Source organism: Pistacia vera, unplaced genomic scaffold (genome assembly GCF_008641045.1).
Source record: "Pistacia vera cultivar Batoury unplaced genomic scaffold, PisVer_v2 Contig35, whole genome shotgun sequence".
In the NCBI taxonomy this organism is placed as follows: domain Eukaryota; kingdom Viridiplantae; phylum Streptophyta; class Magnoliopsida; order Sapindales; family Anacardiaceae; genus Pistacia; species Pistacia vera.
This window is the reverse complement of record NW_022196168.1, coordinates 648,007-666,512: the sequence shown is the minus strand read 5'-3', so window position 1 is coordinate 666,512 and position 18,506 is coordinate 648,007. Positions and strand designations below refer to the sequence as shown.

The 18,506-nt window shown below is 35.0% G+C and overlaps 1 protein-coding gene across 4 annotated transcripts; it reads right to left on the bottom strand.

Moving 5' to 3' along the window:
- Nucleotides 1-3,585: 3,585 nt before the first annotated feature.
- On the bottom strand, nt 3,586-6,666 carry LOC116139239 (transcription termination factor MTEF18, mitochondrial-like). Of its 4 annotated transcripts, none has more exons than XR_004129426.1 (3): nt 4,345-6,666; nt 3,943-4,043; nt 3,586-3,841 (listed from the first exon to the last, which is right to left on the bottom strand). XR_004129426.1 is itself a non-coding variant. In XM_031424910.1 (3 exons), the coding sequence occupies exon 1, from the start codon at nt 6,337-6,339 to the stop codon at nt 4,558-4,560; it is 1,782 nt and encodes a 593-aa protein (XP_031280770.1). In that variant the 5' UTR covers nt 6,340-6,666; the 3' UTR covers nt 3,586-4,043; nt 4,345-4,390; nt 4,557. The 4 variants fall into 4 exon arrangements, 3 of the variants coding, with proteins under 3 accessions (XP_031280770.1, XP_031280772.1, XP_031280771.1); XM_031424910.1 differs by having other exon boundaries at nt 3,586-4,043; nt 4,345-4,390; nt 4,557-6,666; XM_031424912.1 differs by having other exon boundaries at nt 3,586-4,043; nt 4,345-4,377; nt 4,557-6,666.
- Nucleotides 6,667-18,506: the final 11,840 nt, after the last annotated feature.

Below are 18,506 nucleotides of genomic sequence, written 5' to 3'. Positions count from 1 at the left end.
CTGTTCGATCTATTTATATGAAATTTTTGTACATGCAGTATTATTGATTAAACAAATTTTTATTCTTTTGTTTCGGAGAGCCAAATGGACACAGAATTTACCCTTTTTCTGTTTTTCTTTTTCCTTTTTCTTTTTCTCCCTTACGATACGGTTCAAAATTTTCTGGAATCAAACCTAGAAAAATGTATTGATACTCTCAGATGGAGCAAGTTTTATTCAGGTATTTTTATATTTTATTTTAATTAACTCTATGAAATTTCAATATTTAAAGAGTAAAATATTCTTCACTTTTGGTTCAATATGTCTAACTTTACTTTTAAGTTTAACTCAAGCGTAAAATATTCTCAATTAATGTAACACAAAAATTTGACGGTGAGAGCTGTAAGTGGCTACTTATGGGAGCCGAAGTTAAAGGAATATGGTGTTCGTTTTAATCTAATGATCTTTTTTGCTTTAAAATGTCAAAACTTCTTAATTCCTAAATTAATCCTATCCATTGAATTTTATAATTCTTATTTTGGGGGAACATAGATTTGCAGTAATAGCAGTAAATATTCCAAGAATTTTGACACTTTAATGTAATATGGCATCTGGGAAAAATAAAACAATATCTGAAATTCCTTCTTTTGATCCCATTAGAGGTTAAAATATTGCCAGAATTAATTCCTTATGCTATTAAAGTGGAAAAGATTGAGGACCCTTTTAATTATCTTCCACTAAATTAAGAGGAGGAATCTCTCTCTCTCTCTTTTTTTTTTCCCCCTTTTAACAAATATGAATCAGCTAAATTTTATTGCACTCTTAAAAAAACAGTTGTGGCCCTGCTTTATTCCTCTAATCGTTTTGACATCCATCTGTGAATATCTTTTCTTAAAATAATTACTTTTGTAATTTCTATAGCACTATTATTACCGTATTCGAGAAATTAAAGTTTGTTGGTGTTATTTATAGGTAAGGATGGTTTGAGAAACAATAAAGATTGACTCTCAACTTAATCTCACAAACTTTCTCTCAAAACTCCGACGTGGTAACTCGTAATTGGTCAGACGAGAAAATTCATTAAAAACCAATTACAAGCCGTCATATCGTAGTTATGAGAGGGTTTATAAGATTGAGTTGTAAGTATAGTATTGCTCTTTGAGAAAATATGAGAGATTAGAAGATTGGATCTAGCTTACCGAGATTATGTAATGTTATCCACCACTCCTCCCTATTGAGGACCATCGAATCATGATTTAGGGGATGTTTGTCTCATTGTTTTAAAACCCGAACCGGAGGGCAATCCGCTCTGCTCTTTGGTTCACGGGTTAGCTGGTGATATCATCATCACATAAAAAACCTTTTTTTTTTTTTTTTAAGGATTTCCATTTTTTTAATAAGACAATAATAACTTCATTACTACCCAACATGATTCAAATTCAAATTCAATAACAATCCCAACATAATTTAAGTATTTAACAACAATCTAAAATCCAAATCCAAAACATGATATTGTGTTCATCCATTACATATTAAATGACAAAATACATAATAATTAATAACAAAACATTTGGGACAAGTGTTTTTTCTTTTATCTGTCTCCATGTTGATTGAGCTTCACACACTATCATCAAAATTCTTCATCATCATCATCATCACCATCATCATCATCATAACTATCACCATCATTGCACACTGCAGCCAAGAATTAGAATACACAAACCTCAGCTACATAATCTGGAAACCATAAATCATCAGAACAAACGATATGAACATGGTCAAGGCTCGAATGAACACAAAAACCAGATCTTGATCACAAAAATCACAGCTTTCTGACTAGACCAAGCACTGATCCAAAGCAACAACGTAAACCCAGATACATAAAACAAGATCACAAGGTAAAAGAGTGAGAACCCATCAAGAGAAACACAAGAAAACTAAAAAAAAGGGTACCTGATTTCAAGGATCAAAACTATATACCAGTCAACACTTAAACTCGTCATAATTTATACTAAAGAAACAAATAAGCAAACAAAAATAAATTACAGTTTCAAAATCAAACACATCGCCTAAACTTCTTCTTCTTCAAAAAAAAAAAAAAATAAAATAAAAAAGTCTAAAGTTTAGCTTGCTTATTATTTGCACTAAATTAAAAAGAAAAAACACAACACTTACAAGCAAGAAACATCGGTTTCGCGAAGCATATCAGCAATTCGACTGGACTGAGTGAGAATCTCGGGATGATTCAACGACCTATAACTACCATAACTACTAGTACTCACTTCATCGAACAGACAGAGGAACCTCAGCTGTCCAGGAATGGCGTGTTTATTATCTGGATCCAGGAATGGAGCTGTCGTCAACAAATGGAGCTGTTGCTGTCGATTTCCAGTGAGGAACGGAGTTGTCGTCGTCGATTTTCGGCGAGGGAGGAAGATGTCGTCGATTTCCGACGAGGGAGGAAGACGTCGTCGTCAATTTCAGAGAGTTCAGTTGCGATTTGGTGAATGGTTGCGATTTCAGACTTCAAGGAGTGGAGTTGATTGCGATTTGAGTGGGATTTTAGAGAGAAATTTTCGTAGAGAAGCTGAGAAATCTGAGAAATTTTCGTAGAGAAACTGAGAAAGAGAAGAAGCTAAGAAACAGAGATGGAAATTAGATGGAATGGGTTGCGATAGTGCGATTGCATAGGCTTATGGGTTTTTGAAATCAGACTGGTTTATCCGCCGGTCCGATTGGATCGGCGGTTCATTGATTTTATCCAGTTTTTAAATAGGTTAAAGCGGTTTAATGGATAATAGCGGGTTTATAGTTGACTCGAACCGGACACGTGACCAGTTCCCAGTCCATCCAGTTGGATCGGCCGGTTCGATTCGGTTTTTAAAACAGTGATTTGTCTGAGCTTATAAGCTCTAAAATCAAGCTGACTTATTTGTTTATAATTTTGTTGGGTTTATAAGCCAAAATAATAATAATAATAATAATAAGTTGGGGGAACCTACTCTTTTTTTTTCTTATAAACACTCTGCTTATAAACAACTTTGATAAAATATATTACCACATTACCTTTATTTATAATTATAATTCAATATAATAAAAAATTAAGTTAATATAATTTATTTTTTAATAAAATAATGTAATACCATTTTAAGTCATTTTAGTAATAAAATGTACTTATAAGCTATATTTTACCAAACACGTTAACTATTTATCAATTATTTATAAATACTTTAATCGATCGCATAACTACTTAAATTTCAAATTCTTATAAGCTTAAATTACCTTATAAATATTAGCTGCTTATAAGCTTGACCAAAGAGGCTCTTAGTCAACCCTCCGTCCATGATCTATGGTTCTATATGGAGGATTACATCACCTTTAGGTACCATAAATGTCACATACTACATTGTTAGCTAATGAACTTGAGATTCAATTTATAGATCCACATAACTAAGCAGGTGCATTTTGAGTAGAAGAATTTTTGTGAAGCCCAAAAACAAACCAAAGCAAACAATATTGGACCCGGAGTTGACAATAGGTGAAACCCTCTTTCTTTATATAGGACTTCATATTAGAATCATATGAAAAGCTTGAAGAAATGAGGTGTGAAATTAAAAATGAACCAAATCAAACATTATAAACTTGAATTAAGGGGAAATACAGAGCTGAAGATCTTGTTAAGTATCAGCAGAGCTAAGCCAAAAGGTATTCCATTTGAGTATTTGTAATAAAACTGAAATATGAGGCAGGTAATCGAATTATTCTTTTAAATCTATATTTCATCCAAAAAATAGTTCCTGTTTAAAGATCCGATAATCCGTCGGCGTGCTCCCAAATATATTTACTGCCTGTTGTAGCAACCCTGGAAAATATAAATTGTTTCATTTCCTCCAATCACGTTGTACAAATCTCAAAATTATTTTAGAACAAGTTTTCCATTCTGTTAAACGTAAATAAAACAACCTCTCAATCTCCACTTCTAATATTTCACACAGAAATTTCTAATATTCCGTTGAATGCTGCTATTAGCCTGTTACTGCCATCCAGATACATGAACTTGATATCTGCATAACTCCAGAGAGAATGTTCAGTCAATACAGTGACATCCACTAGTACCATGAAAACTTCTAATTTTCACATTTTCACATTCAATCCCAGTTAATACTAGATTAGGTCTTTGGAAACTAGATGAATATGAATATTCAGTTTTCCTCAGTTTTTTCAAGGACATATTAGGTTCCTGAAAATATGACAATAAGAAAACTACCACAAATACATCTGAAAACAAACTCGTTCCAAAAACTACAGTTAGATGAGATATAAATGGTATCAATTCAGTTTTTATGTCATTAACAACACAATTACTGTTTTTAAATTGTCCAAAGTCCAAACTGCATGCTGAACGACCCAACCATGCAAGATTTCGTAGCAAGTATTTGAGAAGATGAGGTGCAACAATCATATCAGAGTTTACATAGATGTGCAACAATATATGGTTAGCAATGCAGAATTATATTGTCCAAGTGGACTCAATTTGATTTATGAAAAAAAGTATATAAATGAAGTATAGACTTCACCTTAGCTTGAATTTGACGATTTCCTTATACTTTCCCAGATGGCTGGACCTTCAGGGTGGACATCTACAAAATATTTTACAAATTTTGCATCTGAACATGCAAGTATAGTGCTTAAGGACAATTTGGGCTTCGCTGCACCTCTCTCCCTCAGCGACACATACATTGTAAATCTATGATTAATCCTCTCCAAATCATAACATAAATATGATGGAAATGCCACTACAGAGTCGATTGGAAACCCTAAACAGTTCTTTAAGAAATCCATCTTCTTTTCAATCACTTCTTTGCTCTGGTTAAGCACCATTGGCGCATGTTTAATTATGCGTCTGACAATATTTGTGTCCAAACCGGCTTCTACCAGGCAGTCGAATCTCTCCTGTAGTTGGTCCCCTCTTCCTCGGAACTTTTTCAAAGCTTTCGTCATCTCTTCTGAGTTTTCTACATACCCCAATCTCAACAAGAATGTTGTTTTCTCCAGATGTTTACTAGGATTTTGGAGTTCCGCCTGTTCATAAATTTTAATTTTTGTTTTAGAAGCCAAATGGAACAATTTCAACGGGTCATCTTTTATAATTTGACATAAACCATCTCTGTTGACTTTTAAACTGCTGCAAACAGTTTTAGGTCCTTTAAGAGAACATGAACCCATAAGTTCCGCATGCTTAGACACTATATTTGCAATGTTTTCCATTCTCATTCCAATCTCAACCAAGAATCCCACAGCCTGCAATAGATTCTTTGTACATTTTCCAGACAACAGTTGTGGCTTTTGCATAAACAAACAATAGATTTCATTCATCTTCAAACCCAATTTGAGTAACTGGCCAACCAACAAATAAACCTTCCGCCCAGAACCCTCAAAGACTAACCCTGGATTTGTTTTAAATAGATCACAAAGCTGCTCCTCCCTATAACCCACTTTCTCAAGAAATTCCATTGTGTCAACTGTTCGATTCCAATTGTATGTGCTCTTACCAGATAAGTATCCCCCAATCCAGTCATTCTTGAATCCTAGCCCTTTTAATTTTTCAAGAACCTTAATAAATTGATCATCAACATCACCAATCAAAAGCGATGGGCAACAACTGACTAGCTTAATAACCGTGTTTCTACTTAGACCCAAATTTTCATAAGCCTGAAGTTTTGAACTTAATATTCCATAATCATACCCAAATATCTCTCTCGCTTCCTTATACATCTTTCCCATCTTATTACGAGGAATCCCATATACCCACAACACATGATAGTTCTCAAGCAAGATATCATCATCACTCAAATACATCAAGTGCTGCGGAAGAAGTAAGGAGATCTCCAATGGGCTCAAACCCAAGCTCTCGAAAAATGGTTCAAACTCATTAATTGGATTGTATCTAAGGAACCTGGCTAAAGACCGAGTCACATCCTTCTCGGCATCAATCTTGGATAACAAACTTTGAATAAAATATGGCGAATTCTTGCTGATATGCTCTGCATCCGTATAGCTTAAGCTCCTAGTACCATGCAAGTAATCAAATAACACATCTTGAGCCTCGGTTCTAGCCAGCCTAGAAACTTGGTTGGAAATCAAAGAACCAGGTGACTGAGTTGACTCAGTGAGACTGACTTTTGCTAAATGTGTCACTCTAGAACTGCAAAAGGTTCGAAATTTAACTGAACTGAAAGATGGGTACTGCATTACAACACATTTTTCATTGAACACAGAAGAAAAGGGAACAATCTGATTGGATTGACCAATCATCTTAGATAATTCAAATACCCTTTTGCGGATTCTGAGTAATATCATGGCAAGACGTGAAATTTAATGAGCTAAACATTAAATTTCAGCAGAATCAATGTGGGATATTTGAAATGCTAAGCAAGAACTGTAATTGAAATAGCTGGATTAAAAACAACTAGAATGAGAATGAGAAAATCCAAGTTTCTTACCCATAAGCAAAAATTGATGCTTTTGCTCAGAAGAAGAAGAAGCTTCGAGTATTATTCTCTAATTGAGCTTTTTCTTCCCCGTTATGGTAAGGCTCAATAGCTCATTGCTTGATTGATAAAACCCTAGAAGATGAGTTAAAACCCTAATTTGTAATTGGGTTTTTACAAGATTCCCACGTTGGGATTTGGGAAGGCTCTTTTTGGAAAAATAGTTTCCCGAGTTTGCTACTTATAACCAAAGTTGAAATTATTGGACGAAAATACCCCTATGAAAACTTGGAATTCCATATCACATGTATTGAACAGAGATCAGCGCATAGTAAAAAATATTCTTGTTATATCCCACATAGTCTAAAGAATGAGTTTAGGGTTTAGTTTATGATTTGAGTTCTCAATAAGAAGCTTTTTGGGTGAGATACGTTTGCGTGATTCTCAAAGGGTGAAAGATGTTTGCATAACCTAAAAATAAATCCGAAAAGACTGGACTCGCAACATATAATTCTAAGAAAGTGATTTTTAGACCTCTATCTTTTTCTATGTTTAACCCTCATCTTCAATCTTAGATAATAGTATAATAGTATTTAAAACATTTATTAACAATGGTTCTTGATTTTATATATATTAAAAAATATTTAAGAAGGATTTACAAACATGTTATTACTTACGATCTACAATTTTTTAAAGTCTATTGTTTCTACAAAATCATTAACTCTAAAAACACTCAAAAACTAACATAAACTCCTTGTTTAATTTAAGTTACTTCATATGACAGTTTTCTATTTAATCAATGTAATTCATAACTAATTTAAAAATTATAAAACTTAGAAAAGAAACTAAAAAAGCAGAAGCAGAAGAAGAAGAAGAAGAAGATGAACAACAACAACAACAACAATTAAAGTTAACTTTAATTTCCTATTCTTACAAATGCTTTTGACACTATTATTATCTCATAAACCTTAATTTTTTTCTTTTTTACTACTCAAATTATTCTTAGAGCAAAAATGATAGTTTATTAGAGAAAGAAGATATGAAAAAGAATATATTAGGTTACAAGGAATATAAAATTGTAGGTTTCTAATTGCTTCACATACAAATTTATTATTATTTTTTTTCTTCAAAGTATTGGTAGCCATTTTAATCTATATATTTTTTGATATTATTTAAATATATTAGGTGCTTGTGATTATTTGTAACGATTTTTTTTTTTTTTGCTTTAATTTTTTTTCAATTATCTAAAATTTTATTTTAGGAATAACAATGGTGGAGGGGAAAAGAATGAAATGTTAACTAAAATATAAAAAAATGGAATAAAGGGCATTTATGGAATTTATGGGGTGCCATAAGAAAAAAAATTTTGTTTTAAAACTTTGAAATGGAGTATCTTAAGAAATGTGGCTTCTTTAGTTCGTTAGTGTGGTGCTAATCTAAAATCATCAATGAGATTTTGTGTTGGTCAATCTAAAGTTTTGAGGGATAATAAGGTTTTGTGTTCTTGTATTTGGTGTCATCCATTTTATAAGTTGTTTTTTAATAGTCAGATTAGCTAGTAATGTTTTGAAACTCGGATCGTCCCTTGACCCAATCAAGGGGTTGGTTCCTGGGTGGCTTGGTCGGTCAAATCGGTGACGTCAGATGTCTAGCATGTTTGAATTCCAGTAAACACACCCCTATAGAACTGTTAAATGAATCAAGCGGCTTGCAAGCCAACTCAATTTGACTCGAGTAAGGCTCGTCAAGGGCTCGACTTGGCTTGAATCGAGCCGGCTCAGCTTGAGTCGTGTTGACTCAACTTGATTTATGATGAGTTTTGAGCCAAGTTCAATGATTGCTCGACTCGGCTCAAACGACTCGTGAGCCAAATCTGGCTCGAGTTAAAAAGGGTTACACCGAGGCTTTTTCGAACTATTGGGGGTTAAATGTAATATGTAGTTCTTAATAGTTGAAAAAATGACAAATTCCGCCATTATAAAATTGTGTAAAACACAATTCTTACCCCCATTTGAACTAAATCCCTAAAATTGAAAAAGAAAAACCACCCAAATTCCCAAATCGCAATCCACCACCACGTCGTCGTTGTTGCCCACGGTTGCCGCCATCCACTATAATTGCCAACGGCATCACTTGTTACTGTCATCGTTGTCATTTCGCCATTGTCATTCACTTGTTATTCTCTTCATCGCCGTCTTGTTCTCTTCCTGTTGTCGAGTTACCCATTGTCCTGCCGTCCTTCTCGCCATCACAGTAAGGTATTATTTTGGCCCACTTTTCTTCTTTGTTTTTCCTAATATGCTAGTATTGTTCTCTTTTCATATGGTTTTATGCTCATAGTGGTTTAGGAAGCTCAGATTTACAGTCATGCTATTGAATAATCTGCAAATATTAATTGAAGTTTGAAACATTGTAGTGAAAATATGAATGAGAAGTTTAAAACTGCAGTTTGTAGAGTAAAGAAACATGAAAAGTTTTCTTAAAGTTGTGAAAACTTGCACTCTTGCTCTTTATACGATAGCTGCATTAACTAGATAGATAGCTTTGGTTTTTGCAAGTTGAGATATGCATTAATAGAAATGGGTTTTTATCATCAAATAACTTTAATGTTCCTCGATTTCCAAAACTTCAAATATATATCAATAAGAAAAGCTAACACCTTTGTTTTTTATTTTGTATTATAGGTTTGGAAATGGACGACAGTACCTTAAGCAACCCTACAGAGCAAGATACAATTACAATTACACCGGACAATAAGCATAACTTGAATGAGACCACTACAAATACGGAACACAATGTTAGTAGCCTAGATAATGTTGGGGAGAATGACAATCCAATTCAGAGGAGAAAGAGAGCTAAAACATTAGTGGTCTGGACAAAGTTTAAGGAGGTGGATCTCTCAGGTGGTACAAAAAAAAGCAGAGTGTATCTATTGCAAAGTAAAGCTGTGTATTAATGTCACCATAAGCACCACCTGGTTTAATAGACATTTAAAACGATGTTCAAAGAGAATAGCTTCCATGAGGCAATAACATATTACTTTTCCTGCTGTCGGTTTCTAATGTTGGAACTTCTATTTTGTTTGCTTTAAATGGAAAGTTTGACATGATGAAGATGAGGGAACTTATCGCCCATTGGGTGCTTATGGATGAGCATCCATTTTTAGTTGTGGAGGAAGAGGGCTTGAATAACATGATGAAGTATGAGATTCTTGAATGGAGTTCGGTTTCCTGCCATACTTGTAAAATGATTGTATGAAGGTATATGAAAATGAGAAAATGAAGTTGAAGACGATGTTAAAGAATGTGACAAAGATTAGTTTGACTATAGATTTATAGAATTCCAGCAATCAGAAGATGGAATATATGGTGCTCACTGGGCATTGGAAAGATGGTAATTGGAGGATGAATAGACGTGTCCTGAACTTTGTTCATTTACCTCTTCCCCCAATTGGTGTTGCGATTGTTGACTCCATTTCCAAGTGCCTAATGGAATGGGAGATTGAATATAAGGTGTACACTATCTTAGTGGATAACACAGTAATGATGTTGTAATCAGAGTTCTGAGGGAAAATTTTGAAGTTACGGGGAATCTAATTTGTAAAGGTAAATTGTTTCATGCAAGATGTTGCGCTCATATCTTGAACCTTATTGTTCAAGAAAGACTTTATCAAATTAGGCATATCATTGATGACATCCATGTGAGCGTCTTATACATCAATGCTTCATAGAGTAGGATTAATGTTTTTTCTGAGATTGTTCAACAACTTAAATTGCAGTTTCGGAAGCTTATTTTACATTGTAAAACAAGATGGAATTCGACGTATGAAATGTTGGCAACGACAATTAAGTTCAAAAAAATTTTTCCCAGATTGAAAAAAAAGGGATAAAAGTTATCATTATTGTCTGCAGGATGAGGATTAGGAGAAAATGGAGAAAGTGTGTGACATTTTAAAGGTTTTTAGTGGTACAACCAATCTCATTTCAGGGACTGATTATTCGACATTTAATTTATTTCTAAAGGAGGTGTGTCTAGTGAGAATGATGTTGGATAGTAAAAGTAAAGACGAAGATGAGTTTATTAGAAACATGGTAAGGAAGATGAAGGAGAAGTTCGATAAATATTGGGGGGAATGTAATGTGTTGATGTATGTGACTGCTATATTGGATCATCGATTGAAAATGAGGGTAATTCAGTGGGCATTCCCCAAGATGTATTCTGAGTTAGAAGCCTGTGCAAATACTGTAACTGTTCGGGGTGCATTGTATGAGCTATATGGGGAGTATGTTGAGGCTAATAAGGCTTCTACTATTTCCCGTGGGCCTCCTGTAGTAGGGATGGAGTTGGAGCCGTTGGTGAGGAGGCAACAACTGCGGGAGTCGCCAGTTGGGATGATTTTAGCAATTTTTTGGACGTGTTGAGACTGTTGAGCCAAGTAAGTCTGAGCTAGACTATTATTTGGGAGAGGGGTGTCATACATGCATGGGGGATTGTGAGGCATTCGATGCTTTACAATGGTGGAAGGCAAAAGGCAAATTCAACCAAGTATCCTATATTGTCTATGATGGCTCATGAGATTCTAGCCATCCCCATCACTACGGTTGCTTCAAAATCTGCATTCAGTGCTGAAAGTAGGGTTATTGACGCTTATCGAGCTTATTTGTCTCCCGACATAGTGGAAATGCTCTTATGTGCATGTGATTGGTGTCGATCTTTGAACGGAATGAAGAAAGGGTGCAAAGTAGGTTCCATTGATTCTATTTTTAGTGAAATTAAATTTTTACAATCACTTTATGTTAACCTAAACTTAATTTTTATTTCTTTTTTCATTTCAGAAAGAGTAGGACCACTTAGAGATTATTCTTCCTATTCCGTTAGTTGATAGGAATCAGTAAATTGTTTGATTCCCCTGCATGTCATTGGCTGTGGCAGTAGGACTTAATTGATTTTTTGTTTGGGTTCGCCTATTCATCTTTATGTACTTATGTGCTTCACTTGCTCGCAGGAGTGGGGCAAGAATGGTTTTGGGATGTAGCTGCCCAACATACAACCATATTTTTTTTATGAAACATTATATTTTAATGTTTTGGGATTAAATTTGTATATAGTCCCCTTTTTGTTTTGATGAAAGATGAACTTTAGTTCACTTCACTTAATTTGTTGTAACAAAACCAGTATGGTAAATGGTAAATAGTATGATGAAATGATCACGTGTTGAGATTGAGCTGTTTGCGAAATACATACAAATTTAGTTATTGTGTTTGCCAAATAGGTTGTGACATTAAAATGAAAAGCTTGGCAACTAATATACTATACCTGCAGGTCCCCAACATTTTTTTTATGTTTATTTTTTAAAGAGGTTTAGTTGTGTAATGTATCAGGACAGGAAATGGGCTGAATTGCATGAAAAACCAGCTCTAATTTTTTTTTTTTTTAAATTGCACGTTTTTGTACTGGCTCGCGAGTCAATCTCGAAACCCTTTTATAGTTTCATGAGTTCGAGCTGAGCTAGGAAATCAACGACTCGGCTCGTCTCGGCTTGAACTTGAACACCCCCCCCCCCCCCTCCCCCCCCTTTCACAAGTCAAGCTTGTTTAGTCGAAAACTTGGCTCGACAGCCCTACACCCTTGCGACTTGGGCAAGATAACCAAAGCAGCCAAGTGGCAGTGACAACAATCGACTGCCACTCGGAGTTCGGATGAAGGTGATGCTGATGGTGGTGTCAAGTGGGATGGTTGGCGTCAGAATCAGGAAGGAAGACAGTCACTTTTGTGAAGCAGACAGGTGGTAGCAACGACGATCGACACCAATCAGAGTTCGAGATGATTAGGTTTTGATATGGAGATGAAGTTGATGTTGATGGTGGTGTCAGGTGGGATGGTTGGTGCTAGAAGTTGCCGGAATCAAGAAGGAAGTTGTTGGAATTAGGTATTTGGTGACCTAGTTTAGCTACAAGGCCAGCCAAACTAGCGGTTCGTTACTATTATGCTGGTCCAATCCAGGCCATAAGCTAAAACCAGGTTTTGAGTGTTTTTGGATCGGAGAGGGGGCCGGTTCCTGGTCGAACCGACCAGTCTGGGTTTCACAACACTGCTAGCTAGTTCTAGTGTACTACTTGTTTCTAGTTCACTATAAGCTAGTTTAGCATAATTAATTGAGTGATTGTTGTTGTTGTTCTACTTCATCCTCTCTCTTTGAATTATTTTGTTAATTTTTAGATTTCCTTTTATTTTATGTATGGAAACTTTAAAGGTCGATCACATTTAATTAATTTCTTCCATGTATAAAAAATAATTGCATAAACCATAAAAGAAAAAAGGAAGTTTATTATGTACATTAATTGATCTCAAAATGCTAATTACAACACCCAAAAAATTAAAGAAGATTGAGTTTTTGCCTTAATTTCATAAAAGATATACCATGCAAAGGTAAAGTTAAGATGCATTATGCATGATAAAATGGGGCGTAAAAATTTCTTGACGGGGCTTAACACTGGCGACCACAACATCTGAGAACATTTTGAGTTAATAATGAAAGCTTAATTAATTTGTGGGGTCTTGAAAATCTTCTTTCGGTTCTTGTTTCATTTGACAACCTTTTAGATAATTTGACCCGTAATGTTATGTTGTATAATTCTTGAGTTTTTCATAGAAGGTAGAGTGAGTGGCCTGGAAAACCTTATGAAAAGTTCTCGTATGCTACAAGCAAAACACAAGCAATGGAGATGGTTTTGTTTTAATATTTATTCTACGGAAACAAGTTTTCTAATTAGATGATAAATGTTAATTCCAACTAATAGAATGTGAATAATTCAATGGTTGACTTCATGGCCGACCCACTAGAAAGAAACCCTAAACGTTCACCAAAATACTTCAATTAAATTCACTTGTTTCTCACTTTTGGAACTTCTCTAAGACAGAAGAAACAAAGACTAAAAATGAAATATAATAAACGAACGGCATCACTTAGTCGTTCAAAGTGAAGTGTGGTATGCAAATGGTAGAGCTTTCTCTATCAACAATCAAATGAAGGGACCATGCATTAATGGTCTGATTCCAATAAGCAAACAAAAAAGATCAACGGTGCTTGTACCTTAATTTAATAATAAACAGTACAAGTTGGAAACATGAAAAACCCTAACTTAATTTATCTGACATTACCATTGACAATCTTCTGTATTGACCAATGACCTACCAAACATTCTCATTTCTTATTCCATAGATCATTAGAAACCTTTTGCAAGCTTATTTTGTGGCCCTGACAGTTTTCAAAGAAGACTTTTTGTCAATTGTCAGTTTTTGTTGAATTTTTTGCTCTAGCAAAAGTCGTTTGTTTCAATTACATAAAACAAACACACTCTTAATTGGTAGGGTAAAGATCATTTGATGTTCAGCCTATAAAAAGGCCAAAGAACAGAATAGAAATATCACCTATCCGCTTAATTTCTGTTGATTACTGATGGCGGAGGTGATCTTCTCAAAGGTTTTATCCACCACTGATACAAAGTATAGATTGGCTTTGCCAATGGACGCCTTTCAGCATTTCTTCCCAGAAGAAGAAGATGTTAAATGTGTTCAATTTATGGTGATGGACTCAGACCAAAAGCAATACGAGTTTCGTTTGGCCACTCGAAACAAAGGTAAACATCCAAAGCCCGCGATAACTGGTGATTGGCTTAATTTTGTTGGCAATAAAGGTCTTAAAAGTTGGGGATGAAGTCATTCTTTCTCGGCAGCAAGATGAAGCTGGTTCAGTGAACTGCACAATTGAAGTGAAGAAAGGGATCAGAATATTTGGGAAATATTTACATGAAGCTTGAGTAGCTGTGGCGTAATCTGTTGGTTAATTTCTTCTATGAGTTTTCAGTTTAAAATTCCTGAAATGTTATGAAGCTCAGCTAGTTTGAGTTGTTATTTTTCTTGCATGGCGTGGATAAGGTACTATAAATATAAATAAAACCTGTTCTACTTATGCAAATACACCACTTGAAATGTTCTTTTATTTCAGGCAAGTTCTCCAATGATTTAGGTGGATTTGTGAGATGGTGTCTTTAAAACAATATTCATAATTGTTCAAAGATTTTTTGGAATCTTCCGTTTTTAGGTATTGAACTACTAGTCCCTCTTAGTCAAAACCATTGAAATAATCAAAAACATGTTTCCATCAGTTATGACAGTTATGAGGTGGTGTGGGTTGATATATAAATTATTACAGTATAAAATAAAATATCACATCACTTTGAAAAAGAGGTGTGAATGTATGACGTTTGTTTATAATTTTCAGTCAATAAACATTATCAGTCATACTACCGGCTTCATCTCTCAATTTTTATGTTTCTCTCTTCTTTTTGATTGAATAATTCATGCTCCATTAATGTTCTGTAATTCATATATTTTGTATTGTTTTTATTTTCTTGTTATTTGTAGACGTAAAAATCTACATGTATGGAAGGGGGGGTCTGATCCCGTGAGGTTGAGGCCACTAACGATCTGCTGTACCTACACACGTAGAGAAACACACGTGAAGCGAACGGGAAACACCGGGGTGGTGTTTGCCATAGGCACTCCGACGCTCAAGTCAGCAAGGCTGAAAGGCTAATATAGTGAGGGCTAGGGAGTGAGAGATTATCGGAAGTCTAGTCGGGGACTGTGACTACGGCAATGAAGCGAAGCTCTCAAGTAAGAGCTTCAGATGTGAAGGTGTAATGTCCCCTCTCTTGTGAGAGGACTGGCCTCTGCTTATATAGTGGTCGTCTGGTCTCCCAATCCTAGTAGAAGTAGGGGTCCTAGTATGACTACAATGCAAACCCTAGAAGAATCAGGGCTGTGGTAAGCTGTCTTACCAGTGTCCGGGTAGGAAGGTGATTCTGATTAGAAGAGTAACTCCGAGTAGGAAAGTGATCAGGAATAGGAAGGCGACCTTGAATAGGAGATTGATTAGGAGTAGGAAAGTACTCTGAGGGGGCTATGGGCTCTGGATTCGCCCATGGACCTAGGAAATGGACTAGGATTAAGAGGCTCGCGCCCACGTGGTTTGGGCCGGCTATATCTCGTATCAAAAGGGCCTAATCCGGTTGGATCATATCGGGATTGGGCTTGGCTTCTTCTTCAGTGTCGGGCCTGTTTTCCTATTTGGGCCAAGGACAATTTTTGGCCTTAACATTATTGTTCTTAGTCCTATTTGATATTATATATAACAAAAACTCTTTATTGCCATTGACTGTATCACCAGACATCTATCAAGGCTAACATTTTTGAGATACACTATATCATCAATGAATTATAATCGTGGATTTTACCGTCGACAGTTAGATCTGTGACCATAGATCTAGCTTTTTCCAACCAAATCTACGATGGATCTAGTTGGGAAATACCAGATCGACGCATTACTATCCAGATCCAATCGATAGTGTGTTATTACGGTAGATTTCATCCATCTTTTGGTGGTGGTGATCGGAATCTGACAAATGTGGGTGGATGGGAGTGTTTGTCAATTTATAAACTTTTATTGTTGGGGTTGTTTGGTTAAATTAACAAACCTAAGAAGTTAAAAATAATTTAAATATTTTCAGAAAATGCTATTAAAAAATGTCCCAAAAACTTTTCAGAATACTATGGCTCCGTTTGGTTCACAATTTTGTGTTTTTGGGAAAAGTTTTCTGAAAAAAGTTAAAAAAAAAGTTGAATTGGGCGGGTATTACGATGTAGGATTTACAAATTTTAAAATACCCCTTATGTTTGTTTTTTTACAAAACACCCCTTATAATGAAATATTAAAAATTAACAAAAACACCCTCAATCCACCCTCAAATACGGACAGCCGTCCACTACCGCCGGAGGGTGGCCGGAGTCGCCGTAACAAAAATATTAAAAATATTTAGGGGTATTTAATTGAATTAACAAATTTAGGGGGTTTAAAAAATGTTGAATAAAGTTGAATAATATTGTGAGTTTTTCGGTATTTTACTGTTTAACTTTTTTGGGAATACTAAAAGTAGTATTCCCAAAATCCAACCAAACGAAGTCTATTAAACTCAACTTTTTTCCAAAAAATCATTTTAAAAACTGTCAAAATAGTGAATCAAACGGATCCTTAGCTTTGGGTCAACATAGAACCCTGCCTTCAATTTAGCTTCACGTTTCAATTCGATTAGCTCTTTTTCCTGTATAATCAAAAGAATCTAAGTCACTAAAAAAAATCATAATGGAGAAATCAAACAAATAATAGTGAGAAAGAATGCAGCGAGAACCTGCTCTGTGTACTCCTTTGCGTAGAGCTTGGCCCATTGAAAAACAGGGCCCTGCTCTCAGCGTTCTTCTTCTTGGTAGCTTCAAGCTCCTAATTCTGATCATTGTCGATCTTCTGGGGGAAAAAAATCATCACTTCCATCTTCACTATAATATCTTTGCCCGTCATATGTAACTTTAAAATTAATTTATTTTCAGAAAACATAATGAACAAATGAAAAATTGCCAATCTCATAAACGTATGTGTTTCTAGAACTTGAAATGATAATGCTTTTTCTTCTTTTCTCGATAACAAAATTAGTCTATATTCAATCTCATATGCACAATTACAAGTTCAATTGATGAAGTTTTTCTTCTTTTCTGGATATACAAATTCAAAGACTTAACGCATTATTTCTATCTAATCTTTTCAAACTCACATAAGCACAAAACAATCACAATAATACCCAGGATAAATTAAACAGATTAACACAACAACAAAATTTTGACATTGAAATTAGATGAGTATTGCAATTGGAGGTACGGGGCTTATTGGCTGACCGGCGTCCGAGATCAAGGTGCTAACGAAAGTGAGAAAATGAGTGAGTTAAGAAAGTTATATAAGTAAGTAGTAATACTACACTTACAGACATTTCTTACACAAACGTAACGTATTAACTTGTAATTGGTCAACTTGCAATAGATCCTACCTACTTAAATGCGAACCGATCAATTGCGAGCTGACACATCAATATTTGTGTGAAAAGTTTGTGAAAAATGTTTGTCAATATATCTTTATTTTCATAGATAAGATACAAATTGGCGTTTGGTTGGGGGTTAAGTGGGATTACTAGGGTAATGTCATCTTATATTACTTGATCAAGTAATATAAGATATCGGTAATTTTTAAATACCAATAGTAGTTACTATTGGTAATATATGAGGTAATCTGATTACCTCCATTTTCTTAGGTATTCTGAGATTACCAGAGTTATTTTTTTTTGTTACAATTTTATCCCTTATTAATAAAAGTTTTGGACAATAATACCCCTACTTTAAAACAAATTTACATTAATATCCTATTTCAATTTTACCCTTGTTTAATTAAAATTTTGGACAATAATGCCCTTATATTTAAAATTATTTACAGATCACCACTGTCACCCAACCACCACCACCACTGCCACCCGGCCACCACCGTTGACAGTGGGCCAACCACCACAGACCACCGCCGGAAAATCGCCAGAGTCCCTAAAAAAGAAGAAAATTCTGTGGGAGGCTCCGGGAGGCTCCGATATGGTCGTTTTCGGCCATATTGATGGCCGAAAACGGCCATATCAGGCCAGATCTGGCGGCAGGAGGTGGGGGTGATTTCATCATAAATTAAAGTTTTATATAAGCGGGGGTGTTTTAGCTAAATCTAAAATATTGGGGGTTAAAAGAAATTATTCAAAAATTAATAATAAAAATAGTATTATATTAATATTTAAAAGGAGGACAATTTAATAATTTAAATAACATACCCACCAATTTATTCCCCATAACCAAACATATTAATATAACATACCCACCAACTAACCAAACATATTTTCTTAAAGATTTCCAGTAATCTTCCAAGGTAATTTATCTTTCCAATAATTCAACATTTCTAGTAATCTAACATTCCTAAACCAAACGCCTCCTCAGTGTTTTGTGATTTTATCTAGTAGGGTCGTTACACCAACTTCTCATATTATGAGGTGGCATATGCCACATCGTCTACTAGTTCACCATCCGCGTCATTTCTCCCTAAATTAAAGAAGAATTTGT